Source organism: Mastigoproctus giganteus, chromosome 4 (assembly GCF_048544385.1).
Source record: "Mastigoproctus giganteus isolate SK-2022 chromosome 4, ASM4854438v1, whole genome shotgun sequence".
NCBI classification, from domain to species: domain Eukaryota; kingdom Metazoa; phylum Arthropoda; class Arachnida; order Uropygi; family Thelyphonidae; genus Mastigoproctus; species Mastigoproctus giganteus.
Window position 1 is genome coordinate 185230765 of NC_143578.1, and position 15043 is coordinate 185245807.

General features: G+C 35.9%; 1 protein-coding gene across 2 annotated transcripts in view; it reads left to right on the forward strand.

Moving 5' to 3' along the window:
• The window catches only part of LOC150087253 (oxysterol-binding protein-related protein 11-like), a 359580-nt gene that overhangs the window by 240398 nt on the left and 104139 nt on the right, over positions 1–15043 (forward strand). For both annotated transcript variants that reach the window (XM_090371101.1, XM_090371102.1), the window contains 2 exons: positions 11797–11959; positions 14037–14147. In XM_090371101.1, the coding sequence (XP_090227227.1) occupies positions 11797–11959; positions 14037–14147 (274 nt within the window). The remainder of the gene's footprint in view (positions 1–11796; positions 11960–14036; positions 14148–15043) is intronic.

Below are 15043 nucleotides of genomic sequence, written 5' to 3' on the forward strand. Positions count from 1 at the left end.
GAAATAGTGATGACATTAAGGCCTTCCATGTAAGTATGAACCAACCTGCTTTTGCTTACAGGAGACATATTTAAAGGCAACTGAGGACCCTTGCATAATTGCATAATCACATGGAAACATACAGCAAGGGATGGACCTGGCCACAGAGGAGTCACTGTCCTTGTGGGTAGTGACTCCTCATTTTTGAAACTCATTTTGTGACACTCATTTTAAACTTTTGTCCCTTGCTACTAACAAAGAAGCAGTAGCAGGTCATCTAACAGTAGGATTCATCTTAACTATTTGCTCCATCTATTTGCCACCTGGGAATGACATATCCCAATTGCCTCCCCTTTTTCTACTATTGGGGGATTTTAATGGACATAATACAATGTAGTGCTGATATCAGTGGAAGTGATATCAGGAGTTGGAGTATTGAGTGTATGCTCAAGAAATGACCTGGCTCTTCTAATTATCAGCTCTAACACCTGATTCTTACCCATACATTTATTACTTCAATCTCTCTCTCTCTCTCTCTCTCTCTCTCTCTCTGTATATTCATGGTGGCTGAAGAAAACCTTCCAGGATACAGTGGAGGATCAATCACACTGATTGGGATGCCTTCAAACATCTGCCAACATCTAATACCACTACAGTCAGCCAGGAGCCAATCAATGATGAGTTAAATACATTGCAGAAAGTATTGTCCAAGAAGTGGCAATGCAATTCCAAAGACATTGACACGGTTTCCATCATTTCCAAAACCAAAATGAATGCAAAGCAACAAGAAAGGCACAAAACAAGATGCCTTTAGCCTTTAAACATGCATATGCTAAAGCATATTATGTTAGATATCAGAGTCAGAAAGAACCTTGGATCCACTTCACGTGTTCCATCACCAAGGTAGCATCACCTAAACTTATCTGGAACAAAGTCCAGAAAATGAAGGGCAATTGCACACTGCACCCTTCATCAATTCTAGAACATAATACAGCCAGGCCTCGCATAACGCGATTTTCAGTTATAACGCGAGTTTGATTAACGCGATTTGAAAAATTATACCACTTTTCACTTTAAACGATGCAAATTTCCAGTTAACACGATTTTTTTTTTTTTTTTTTTTTATGCGATAGTTGAAAAAGATTTGAATCGCGTATTAAGCTTACCGCGAGTCGTACGGGCAATAAACAAACGTTTGCCTGCTGCCCGCCTCGGTGTGTTCCATCAACCATCGGAAGAAGACATGTTACTTGTTTGTCTCCTGCTAATAAAGTCAATGCACACTTACATAAAAATTCAAATTTTTAAATGAGCCAGATGAAAATGTTACCGCGAAGGAGATAACGGTAAAAGAATTAGATGAAATCTTTCGTATCGCAGAGAACCTCAAAGAAAAGGTTTGAGGTTCTCTGCGATATTTATTTCGCCAGGGCCCAGAGAAGATTGTTGTCGGCTATCGGAAATTGATTGATGAAAAGAGAAAGTCAACACTGTTCAAATATTTCCGCAACAGTAATTTCTTCATTGTGTATTTTATGTCAGAGGTTCCCAAACTTTCTCGGTTCATGACGCCCTCGCCCTTAGTATCTCAGTAATTTTTTCAAGGCGCACCCAGACCAAAAGAAATACCTAACCATTCCATTTAGTAGTTAGGTCCAAACAACTTAATAAGAAATGCTGAAACTGCGAACTACCTCGAGCTAGTGGTTTGCACAGTGTCCGACAGATGTCGAGTATCGCTGTGTTTCCCTTGAAAATTTAAAATATTCCGCAGCGCACAGTTTGGGAACCGCTGTTTTATGCAATAAACATTTAATTCCATAATTATTTTCATTATCTTTCACATTGTATACAGTTAAAAAGTTATTTAAAAGGTATTTTTAAAATTCTTTATGGACATTCCAGAAGGTCAGGGACCAGTTATAATTTTTCCTATTGATTATTATATTCGATTAACGCGTTTCCGTTTTGCGCGATGCACTCGCGGGACGAATTAATCGCGTTAATCGAGGCCAGCCTGTAGATGTACAATTTCAAACACTGTAAGGGAGACATTTGTTAAAGTGTCTGCCAAAACATCTTGCTCCCCGAGTTTCTGGTTCCCAAATAATAAGTTGAAAAAAGCATCGAAGTTGTCTTCAGATAACTGCAAAGCCTACAGCCAGCCTTTCACAGAATGGGAAATAAAAGTAGCACTATTTCTATTCCAGGTGACGCAATATGGCCTAAGTAGCCCTTGCGCCAGAAACTGCCACAACTGTTCCAGGTGAGTGCTGTTGGCCAGATGACATTATGAGATGATTAAACATCCTTCATCTGACTCTATGGATTGGTTGCTCTGTGTGTAAGAGCAATTCCAAACTCTTGACATGAGGCAATCATGCTTGCCTTTCCCAAGCCAGGAAAGGATCCAAGTATTCTGAGCAATTATCACCCAATTGCTTTGACAAGCTTCTTGTGCAAGATCATGGAAAGGATGGTCATGCCCACCTCATATGATATTTATAAGCTGATGATATCTTTTTCAGAACACAGTGCAACTTCCAAAGGAACAGGTCAACACCTGGCCATTTAATTTCAATGGAAACATCTGTTTGAGATGTTTTTCTTAAACCCAAGCACCAGATGTTGGTCTTCTTTGATATAGAAAAAGCTCAGTAGCTCCCGATACAAAATTCTTAGGGCTTGTATTTCATAAACCCCAGGGGCTTACATCTGGTGAGTATGGGCTTGGCACACCCAGGGTCCTGAGCTGGATATCATCATTCTTCTGTTTCTTGGTGATTCCCTTCTACTTTTGTCTCTCTCTCAGTGTTACTTGGGGAATTTTTTTTTTTTTTTTTTTGGCTGGTGCAGCATAAGCCTCAGCTTTCCTTGCACCATGTAGCTAATAATAATAATAAATTGACATTCCTGCCACATATCCACTAAGTGCACAAGAGGACTGAACCACTGCATGTTACTCCACCTCTACCATGCACTTGTTCGATCTAAATTAGATTATGGGTCCCAACTATGTGTATCTAGCATACTTCAGTGGCTTCATCCAGTTCATCAGGCCATCTGTATTGCTCCTGGAACATTTAGAATATCTCCTGTCCAGAATCTATACGTCAAAGCAATTGAACCACCTGTCACTTCGACAAAAGCAGTTGTTGCTAAAATATACTTTAAAATCTCTGCCAGACCACTCTTAGTGAACTTCCAGTTTTCAGCCAAAATGGGAAAATCTCTATAATACCATCAGATCGTCAGCCATCACAGCACCTTAGAGCTTAACATCAGTGTAGATAACGTTGCTAAGTGAAGGCTACCCATTCTATCCTGGCCTGTAAATCTACTATCACCTTCTGTCTTCCTACAACTTTATGCTGCACATTCAGCTGCATACTCTGCTTTCATGCCCATCTTCGCTGATGGCTCGATATTTGATATTGAGCCATCAGCGAAGATACTGTGAATCCTTTCACAGTAGTGAAAGGATTCCTCACACAGCAGAGTTGTAAGCTATATAGCCAACCTTGGACCACATTAAACCTAATAATTATCAAAAGGTGTATGGTATGCACAGATTATTTTAGTGCATTACAGGCTTTATCAATGATGAGATATAATCCTCATCCAGTCCTGTCCAAGATTCAGCAGAAGCTATATTTTCTTTATGAATCTACATTCAACATACATTTCTGCTAGATCCCAAGCCATATTGGGATCAGAGACAATGACCTGGCAGATGGAGCCAGATCAGCATAATTCCAGATCAATCACAGCCTGCTAGTCCCCTATACAGACTACAAGCAGGTATTACACGAGATCGCCTGTGTCATGGCACTGACAGGTCTCAAACAAGCTGTATAAGATTAAGCCTGTAATTCAAACATAGCAGTCTAGTCTGCACAAGAATCATAGAGAGGAAGTTATTATTGTTCACCTCTGCATCGGACATGATCTTTTCAAAACTGCAGTTATAGTTCAGACATAGCATAGGTTTGTTAAGGGGAAGTCTTGTCTGACAAATTTGATTGGATACTATGATCTGGTCACAAAGGAACTGGATGCAAAAAATAATTCTGATATCACATACTTGGATTTCAGGAGAGCTTTTGATACTGTTACACATGGAAGACTGCTGTACAAATTGGAATGGTATGGCATTAAGAGGAAGATGCTGCAATGGATAAAGGGATGGTTGAGTGGGAGATGGCAGGGAGTGGTAATAAAAGGGCACTGCTCTATGTGGACTAATGTTACTAGTTAAGTCCTCCAGGATTCAGTGCTGGGCCCATTGTTGTTTTGTGTATTTATCAGTGATATTGATGAAGGTATATCAGAGTTAATGTCTGTTTGCATACGATACGAAGGTTGGCAGGGTTGTTAATGACAGTATTGATTATATGCTACTGCAACAGGATCTGAAAAAGTTTAGCAGATGGGCTGAGAGGTGGCAACTGAAGTTTAACATTGACAAATGTAAATTACGGCATATGGGTAACAGTAACCCCAGAGTACCATCAACTGGGTGGTACTACACTCAGGATACTGGAGAATGAAAAGGATCTGGGGGTAATTGTGTAGTCAGATATGAAGATTTCTGAACAGTGCAAAAAGGCTGCAAGAGCAGCTCATGGTGTCTTGTCAGTGATATACAGGAATTTTGCTAGCATGGATAATAGCACTCGCAACTATGTACGGTGAATTTGACTGAAGCAAAAAAGAAATGTTCGATGAACCTGTAAATAGAATTATTTATTCAATTTTTTATCTCATGCGCAGAAAAAATTACAGAAGTGTACAAAATTACAAAATTTTCAAAATTATAAAATTACAAAAGGAGTGAGGAGACAGGCATAATTGTCAGCAAGTTTTACCTTTCGACCATCATTGCCAGAATTAACTCTCCAGCTGATAAGCATGCCACTGCTGAAGTTGAGGGCAGTGGAGATTTAGAAGGGGTTTTTTCCAACACATCACAAAATTTCTTTGCAGCTGCAGAATCGTCACTGGCAACTTCACCGCATACTTTAATGTTTTGGAAACCAGCGCGATGCTTGAACTTATTAAACTGCCCATTGCTTGCCACAAACTTGGCTTGGGGTTTGCCATACTTATCCTTAATATCTTCATAAATACATCTTGCTTTTTCTTGAATGGCCATTGTACTGCACTTGCTTCTGAATCTGATTTTCCATCCATATTATTATATGATTGAAGATTTCAGTGAAGGGGAACTCATTTCACCATAATACCGTAACGTAAAAACCCACACAATTCCAGTTATTGGTATTATCACAAATGCAATAAGATCGAGTTTACTACCCATTTATAATTAGATGCACCAACAGAAAAGCCTAATAAACCCAAAAGTGCAAATTGTTTTTATTGTTTTATAGTAGTGACCTCCAGAAATGGGTTTTAGAAAAATATCACAAAGGTGTTCAAAATTGATTCTTATAATAGAACATATGATAACGATGATAGTGTAGTGCAATTTCCATTATAACAATGACCTTTTATAGCGAAAATTTCAACTTCCGAGGTCTTGGAACAAATTACAAAAAAAAAAACAATGTACTATTGGGTTCACATTACGATATTTTCCCGATACCTCCATTTATTCCTATGGGAAGCAGAATACATTTCCACAATTTTAAGTTTGCACTGGCCAGCAAAAACTTACGTAGAGTCAAATTTCCGTAAGTCGAGTATTACATAAGCCGGGGAGTGCCTGTAAGTTCAAGACAGAACTAGACAAACATTTGGAGTGAAAATGAAAATGAAAAACTCGTTGGCAACATTGGTGGTAGCAGTGTGTAGAATATGTTGGGAGGCAACTCCTTCAGTAAATTTGAGATCCTGTCCTATTACATTGATATACAGTTGGGCCTTTTTTATTGTTGATTTTGCTTGACATTAAAATGCATCAGTAAAATTATCCATTCTTGCCAAGTATAATGCTGTTTCTCTTAACCTAGTACCATTCATTGAATGAAACGGTAGCAAGTCTTTTGCTGCTACTTTTATTGCTATTGATTAACTTGGCATGCTGGACCTTTATTTTCAGATAGTTCAGGGGTTTTTTTTTTTTTTTTTTACGAATTACAAAAGTGTATCATTTTGGTGAGAATTTTGAAAATGTTCTAAAAGCCACTCACTGAACTTTTTTTTTTGAGGCACATTCATATATATAGATATATATGTGCAACCTATTGTCTTCACCATGTCCATCTCTCTGGATGTCTATCTGTCCACATGTAACAACTCTACTCCAATGGATGGATTTTCGTGAAGTTTTATATTTAAGCTTTTTAACAATATTTGCTTAGCTCTCCATCCCAAATTTCATTAAAATCAGATAAACAGAAATCCAGCAATTCTGGTGTGGTAACCTGTTAATGTTACCCAAACACATTTATTAATGTTTTTTATTTTTGGCTTGGTGCATTATGGCTTTAGCTGCCAATGCACCATTAAACAATAAATAAACCAACCAACTACCCATTTTTACAATTGCCTTTATGGCAAACAGTTCTCATCATGCATGTTAACCATCCTATGATGAATTTCAGTGCGTTTCACAATTTTTGCATTCAGAAATCATATAACTACCCTCAACTCCACCTTATAACTTTCTACACACAAACATTTTGAAATGTGTGGTTGCAGATACGCACTGTGGAAGTGAATGAATTTTGCTTTCACAGTACTAACTAATGCAAAATAACTCCCTATACTAATGATTTCATATTAAATGCATAGTTGCAAATAATGAGCAACCTCTGCTGCTTTCATCTGAACCATCCTTGTAACTAGTTTACAACTTTTGCAAATTTCAGTGTAGGCCAAACACAATACTGGAGATTTTGACCTAGAGACAGAGAGAAGTAGAAAGGAATTACTAAGAAAGAGAATAATGATGATATCCAACTCAGGACCCTGGATGTGCCAAGCCCATAATCACCAGATCTGGGCTCATATCTGGTGAGCTTGGCACACCCAGGGTCCTGAGCTGGAAATCATCATTCTTCTCTTTCTTAGTGATTCCTTTCTACTTCTCTCTCTCACAGGGTAACTCAAGAATTTTTTTCTGGCTGGTGCAGCATAAGCTTCAGGCTTCCTTGCACCATATGGATAATAATAATAATACAGTCGAACTTGGTTATAATGAGCACAAAAATAACGAGATCACAGCTGTAATGAGCAAAAAGCCATAATGATTTTAATTTACACGTATTCCCATACAGTTGCTCACTGTTATAATGAGTGTACTACATGGATATACCGAACAAATTTTGGTAGCTATGCAAACATTCTTAATTGCTTGGGTTGTCAGAAAAACCCAATTCTTGGAATAGACGAAAATGAAAAGGGCAACTTAACTTTATGACAACCTGCATCAGATTAGCAGCCGATTTATGATTATCCTCCAGGGATGGGGCTATACAATAGTGCATTGGCATTCCACTTGTCACATTACCCTATTTACAGATTGTCTTATATTCACTAAACCATAAATTTATTTCGGAACTTCTAAGAACTTTGTATGCAGATCACTTTATCATTTTAAAGTTAAATCAGATAGAAACGAACCCTACCTTGGAAACATGTCTACTAACAAAAGAAAGTGTCTCTCAATTCATGAAATGGTCGAAATTATTCATAAGTTAGATGTGGTGCAAAAATGTTGAAGTGTGTACAAAGCTTTCTTTGTCCTCTTCAAGTGTTTTAACATTATGGTTGTTTGGTTTTTAGGAGCATTAGCAACTAAAGCCATATTGCTCCGGGAATATGCGGTGGTCGTTCCCTGACCTTTCCGCATCCTCCATATTTGGTGGTCACGGGCTCGAACCCCGGTCTAATGAAGAAGCATGTGCTACGCACTCACTGCTGCTCCTGCTGACCTGGCTACGGAGGGACCTTGACATTATGGAAGAATCAAAATGTTTACATATCGGCACTGGTAAAGACATAACCGGGGAAAAAAATTTAGAAATTGCGAGGTTACAAATGTTGTGGAAGCATTGCTTCAATGGTTCACCACACAAAGAGGTGCTGGATTTTCAATAGACGGTCCGATCTTGAAGGCTCAAGCAGAAAAATTTGCTAAACAATTTGGATGCAACAATTTTGTGGGTAACAGTAATTGACTGGATCGATTTAAAAACTGTCATTTATGCAAAAATTAATGGAGAATCTCGATCTGCAGATCCAATAATGGCAAATGAATGGATTGACAGTGTTTGGGCAGAAATCAGGAAAGATTTCAATGAGAATACATCTACAGCAGTTGTGCTACTGCAACAGGATCTAGAAAACTTGGGCAGATGGGCTGAGAAGTCAACTAAAGTTTAACATTGACAAATGCAAAGTACTGAATATGGGTAGACGTAACCCCAGAGGAATGTACCAACTGTGTGGTACTACACTTAGGGTGGTTGAAAAAAATGAAAAAGACCTGGGAGCAATTATGCAGTCAGATATGAAGTTTTCTGAGCAATGCAGATAGGCTGCCAGAGCAGGTCGTGGGGTATTGTCAATGGTATACAAGAATTTTACTAGTAGGGAAAAGGAAGTGATTATCCCTTTGTATAAGGCAATGGACAAGCCATGCCTTGAGTACTACGTACAGGTATGGAGGCCTCATTTTAGGAATGATGTAGAGTTGCTTGAGCATGTACAGAGAAGGGGAATGAAAGGGGTTCTCTTACCAAGAAAGGCTTAAGTTCTGCAAACTGCAGAATTTGGAGACTAGGCACCTGCGAGGTGATCCTTCTGTTTGCTCAGATGAAGAATCTGAGGGAGGCATAGATTCAAATTGAGGAAAGACAATTGTCGAATTTCTTGCATCACATGCCTCAACCAATGCTCATTATGATTACTGCATAAAAACCTATAATAAAATATAAACAATTAATTATAATGATAATTTTCTTCTTGGGCTCATCAGTGGGGAAAAAAATCTTTTTCACCCTCTTAAGATCTTTTCCTGCTTAAGAAATCAGACTTCTTGTTTCTTGCATAAACATCTCTAGGTGCCACTCCATATTATTATTTTTATATATCTTGTAATTGCATCCCATACCTTTTAGACAATGTAAGGGCACAAATTACATGTTTGCTTGGTATAAGCCACATCTCCAAAATTATATGATCTTGAAATAAAAAATAATAATAATAATAAATAAATAATAATCACTTACCTATTTGTGCTTCTTGTGTTCATTTTCTACCAACACCATTATCACACTGTGTAGCATAATAACATAGTACTGTTAGGAAATGAACTTTGTGAAGAAAGTTGTGGCAACCTTTCTATTAATGTTGTGTTTTGTTAAAATGCCAGGCTACTTCATTGCTTTGAGCCAAAGAAACCAGCTGATATTTGCTTTGAACTAGCTGTGAAGTAAACCCAAATGGCTCACAATTTCTAATGCCTTTGACTGAATAATTTGCCAACTGATAGGCATGCCACCATTTATTTTTCTCTGCACAAAAGAAAGCATGAATTCATCAACTTTTGGGTGCCTATTATGTTTAAGCCTTGTGTGTGGATAATATGTGGATACTACCATTTATTTTCATAAGCACCTTTGAGGCAGTTACAAAATAAATTAGTTCAGAAGCAAGGAGCTACATGTGTGATGACTGCTGGTTCCTGTAATGACAAAATGCTAATCCCTTGCAATTGGTATTTTAGTGATCAGTATTGCCAAAATCATTGCATCAGAACACTATTCTGTTGTTATAAATTCTATATGCAGCAACCAGAACAAAAGCTTCATGCTGTTCTGCATACATTACTTAAAACATGTTCATTTATATTTTTGGATTGATGCATTTTCATTAGGACAGTGTTAGATGGTAATATTGATCCAAACAGAGGTTGTATCAGTGTAGCATTTAAATTGAAAAACCTAAAGCATCATTTATTGGTCATAACAACCAGCTGTGCCTGTACTGGATCTAGACAATCCAGTGATGATTACCTCCCCCCCCCCCCAAACCTTTAAGAACTGCTTTTATCTGAGCAAACATGGTACTTAGTAATTCCGGAATTAAACAAAATATGCTGTTTTAAGATTCATTATAATGAATTGTGCCTACAGATTTTGATAAATTTCTCTCTAGCAAGCATGCAAGACAGTCAAAATAAAGAAGCATGCTGTTGTGTTTCAGACTTTTTTTTAATAAAAGACAAGAAACTTTAAAATTGTGCACTCTAAAATCAGACACACTACTGGAAAATAAGTCTGGCATGCCATATAGGAGAGAAATTGATAACTAATCATTTTTTGACAAGAATACAATTTAACAACATTTAATAGTCATGTGGGCTCAAACCACATTCAGCTGAAATGCATGTGCTACTGCACCCTATGCTTAACACCCAGCTACATCAAGCCAAGTAACATTTTCTTGGCCTCTACATATTTCTATTGCTAAGTGTCACTAACCAAAAGAAATTGAAGCAGAAACCAAAACTCCTCTCAAAAATCATAGATAAACAATGCACAGTGCATTTTATACATTATTGCAAGTATGATTGTGGTTCCCATGTGGGACATTAAAAAATAATAATAATAAAAGCATATATGGCAGAATACAAATTTACCAATAGACACTAGCAGACATTAACCCTATGCCTCACAGAGTAGGCAATTACTCCAATTGTTTCTGAAATGTGGACCACCAGGCTATTGTATTTTGATTCCCTCAATTAAATTTTTATAAACAGTGGGTATCCAAGAAAAATTAGTATATTTTCATAAGTAAATTAGAGTATATTTTCGGTTTCACTCCTGTCTTGCCTCAATTAGAGATGCAATAAAAATACATCAGTGAAAGGCTACGCATAGGATACTAGCATGTGACATTCTTTTCAACAATGAAATCGCATTTAAAATGGAACTGCTGCTACTGACTACTACTTTTTTTTTTTCACTCTTGACTTTGACTACTTGGCTATGGGAGTTATTAGTTTGTGGCTGAGTTGTCCCTTATTTAATATAATTACAAAATGACGTTATGTGGTGATTTGATTTTTCTATGAAATTTTTCTCTCTAAATAACCACTCTTATACCATGTGGGTTTTTAAAAGTTACTTTATTTAGCCGTATTGACTAAATTTACCAACCTTACACTATACAATAATTAAGATTCTTAGCAAAGCTTATTATCTTAGTACTCACCTCAGCTGTAAAATTAGTCATTTTTACTATACAATAATATAATTACTATACAATTAGGTAACATTTTGGGAACTTTGCCAAATAAACTAACTTTTAAAAATCCACATGGTATAAAGAGTGGTTATTTAGAGAGAAAATTTTCATGTTCCTTATTTCCTACTTATTCCCTATACTGTAAATTGGGTTCCCTGTAAACATATATCTCATTGGGAAGTATGGGATTTTTATAAGAAATTGACAATTTTGAAATTATATTTTTTAAGTATATGAAGCATTGTTATTTAATATTTTTATTTTAAAGTACAACATTATTAAAACAAAAAAAACAAAAAAAAACTCTCCTTGCTTATATAAAAATGCTTGCTTTTGGTCATTGTGTATTCGTTTTAAAAATTTGAAAAACTGGATAAATTTCATTTTTGACTATAATGTGGTTGTTAAAAGTTCGCCCCCACCAACAATCATGTTATATTGAGGTTGTACTGTATGTCAACATTACATTAGGAATTACTATTCCTAACATTAGGCTTTGAAATATTTTTGTCACCTTTTATATTTTTTGTAATACTATCTACTGATAAAGCTAACAGTTAGATTAATATTTCTTTGTATTTTTTTAATGTTACCTAGGGTTCACTTGCTAAAAAACCATATAATCCTATTATTGGAGAAACTTTCCATTGTTCATGGAAAGTAAATGATGGCTTTGAGGATGAAGCAAACAACGGAAATTGTAAAGAAGATTATATTCGGGTAACTTATGTGGCTGAACAAGTTTGTCATCATCCACCAGGTGAATTTTATTTTGAAATATATTCTCACTAAAATTCACATTAAAATTTACACTTATACAATGCCTTTATACAGTGATGAGGATAATTTATTCTTTTTTTAAATTGCAGAATAATACCTGCATGTTTAATATACTCTTCAATGAAATAATAATAAAAAGTCAATATGGTCACTACTACCCAACCTTGAAGGGATTTCATTTTGCTAATTCAGTGCAACTCAAGCAACTTAATCAGCTCCATTCGTTGTCAGAGGAAGAAACTACATCCTAATTCCAAAAGGCCAGAAGATAAGAGACCCTGTTAAAGCCAGAAAATCTAGTAGCACCCATGACCAATCTTTTCATTTAAACCAGAGTAGCACACTTCTAATGATTAAGATTTATGAACATTTAATAGAACCTGAAAAGAAAAAAAAAGTAAAAGAGCCTACAGCTTTCACCAAAACTATCTGTGAAAAAAAATTCTACAGGTTGATTTCTCCTCCTAGAACATCAATACAAGCACACTTGCTGCCTGCAACCACACAAACAGCCAGCTGATGTCTCTCTCAGATGAGTAAGGAACTCTAGTAGGAACCATTGCTGGTTACAAGAACATTCAAGAATCTCTTTTTCCATAGATATCCTTCCCTCCCATCCCAATCTTCACCTTTTAAGAACTCATAAGGTATATTAGACAGATTCCACAGATTTCTGTACTTCATGGAGATACTGGTTGGCTCTGACATAAATGATGTGTTCGCCAATATCTCCCTTGCAGATGCTATCACTAGCCATGGCCAGTGCCTCAAATAAGAAACAAACTTCATACCCCTGTACTACTCTCTAAACAAGACATCTTTGACTTGAGGACCTCACATCTGGTCAATGATTTTCATGAAGATTTTTTTATTTTCAGCAAAATGGGACTTAACGTGAGAAATTATTCTTAACAACAGTATTTATGAACATTGTTGAGTAAGAGACCCTGAAAAACCTACGTGACTAGGTATGGTTGGTTGCTCTGTTTCCAAGTTACAGCCTATTTTGCATTGTAACAGTTATCCACCTTACCTTTAAAGGAGATCTCAAAACTTCCTTGATAACATAACTCACATAGATTTTGCCAAACTTCAACATTTCCATCCTGTGAGAAACATGAAATCATCCATGCAGCTGAACACATTTATATAATTAAACTATGGTTATAAAAATTTTACAACCAGGCACAAATTAACTAATCTGTCTCTGATTGTGTGACAAATCTTATGGGAACATCTTTCAGTAAAGTCCTAGAAGTTTGTTACTGCAAGGAAAAGGCAATAAATGTTTGCAGAGTAGCTGCTTAGATCTTTTTACTTGAGATGGAAACCCAAATTTAAATATTTTTTGTGATAATGATACTTGCTATATACTAGTAAAGGTGAATCACCATAACAGCAGGATTTGAGGTACAAAAACTCACACTAGAAACAACCCTAAAATAAATGGGTTTTACACTATATTAAGGATGAAGAATTATGGTTTATTTGTCATTTGATTTCTCATCAGAAGAATGATTTACAAGAAACAGTTTTTCCAGTGCAGTGGAAAACTGTACATACTTTCAATGCAATGATGAGTTTCTTGAAAAAGAAATGACTGGAAGATGGATTGGTTGTGAAGTTTTAAAAAATGCTGTTTGCCTTAGATCTGATCTTTTTCCTCTGTAATTTTTCTTTTAACTATGAGGAAGTGGATTAATGGGTTTATATTCACTTCAGCAAACAAATTTTGTAACTTGAAACCCACATTTGTGATGCCATAATAATTTTGCTATAAAATCTTTGAGCAGTATGTGATAAGGGCTAGAGTATTATCTAAATTTATACAGAATTTTATATAGAATTTATATCAAACAAAAAAATAAATAAATAAAATAGAATTGTCATAGTTAATCATGATTAATTATATTTTGATTAAAAAAATTTTAAGAGGAGTTGTGTACATTTCAAAAAATTTGAAACTGCATAGGACATTTGTAATACCCCTGAAAAGGTATAAATGAAATATTACCTATTTTTGTATATTATTCCTTTGTATTCTTTGACAATTTTAGTGTCGGCTTTCTATTTTGAATGCCCTGACAAGAAAATGACTATGGAAACTCATATCTGGACAAAATCAAATTTCATGGGAGTGTCAATAAGTGTCACTTTTGTTGGTGAAGGTAAGCAGTAATTTAAAATAAATAAAAAAAAAAAAAAATATATATATATATATTTTTTTTTAATGAGTAATATGAGTAATTGCTATATACAACATATTTTATACACACACACACACACACACACACACTGGTGTTCGAAGAAAGTGCATCACCCCTTAAAATTGTAATTGTCTTCCGAATAACGTAAGTATATGGCAATATTTCTTACAGATTGCATCAGCTGTTACTTTCAGCTATATAAGCATGCTCTGCAAGAGTTGCAGTCATTCCTTGCTTGCCAGGATAGTGAGTTACGTGCAGTTGACGCCACAAAGAAAGAGTGCTATTGTTGCTTTACGTGAGGAAGGATGTTCTTCCCATCATATTGTTTATAGAGTGTCTTATAATCAGTCGACAATGAGTAGATTTCTTTCCAAACTCAAGAATACTGGTTCTGCTGATAAGAAAAAAATAACCGGATGCAAACGAGTCTCTACGCCAAAACAGAAATGTGTTTTGAAGTGCTTATGCCTTAAAAACAGTAAAGCTTCTTTGTCTGAGTTGAAAAGAGAATGAGAAGAACATACAGGAGTGGTAGCAAGTGCAGTAACAGTCAGAAAAAAATAATGACAAACTTTTTCCTGCTTTGTAACTCTTGCACTTGCCAGCACTTGCACTTTCCATTTGTTCCTTTCCCTTCAACGTTGTAATAAGTAAATAGGAAAAAGGAATGAAGAGAAGATTCTCAAAATTTGTTTTTTTATATGTTTGAAGATTTCAGTGAAGGGGAATTCATTTAACCATAAAACTGTAACTTAAAAACCTACAGAATTCCAGTTATTGGTATTTTCACAAATACAATGAGATCGAGTTTACTACCTGTTTATAATAGATTGTGCTAACAGAAAAGTCCTATA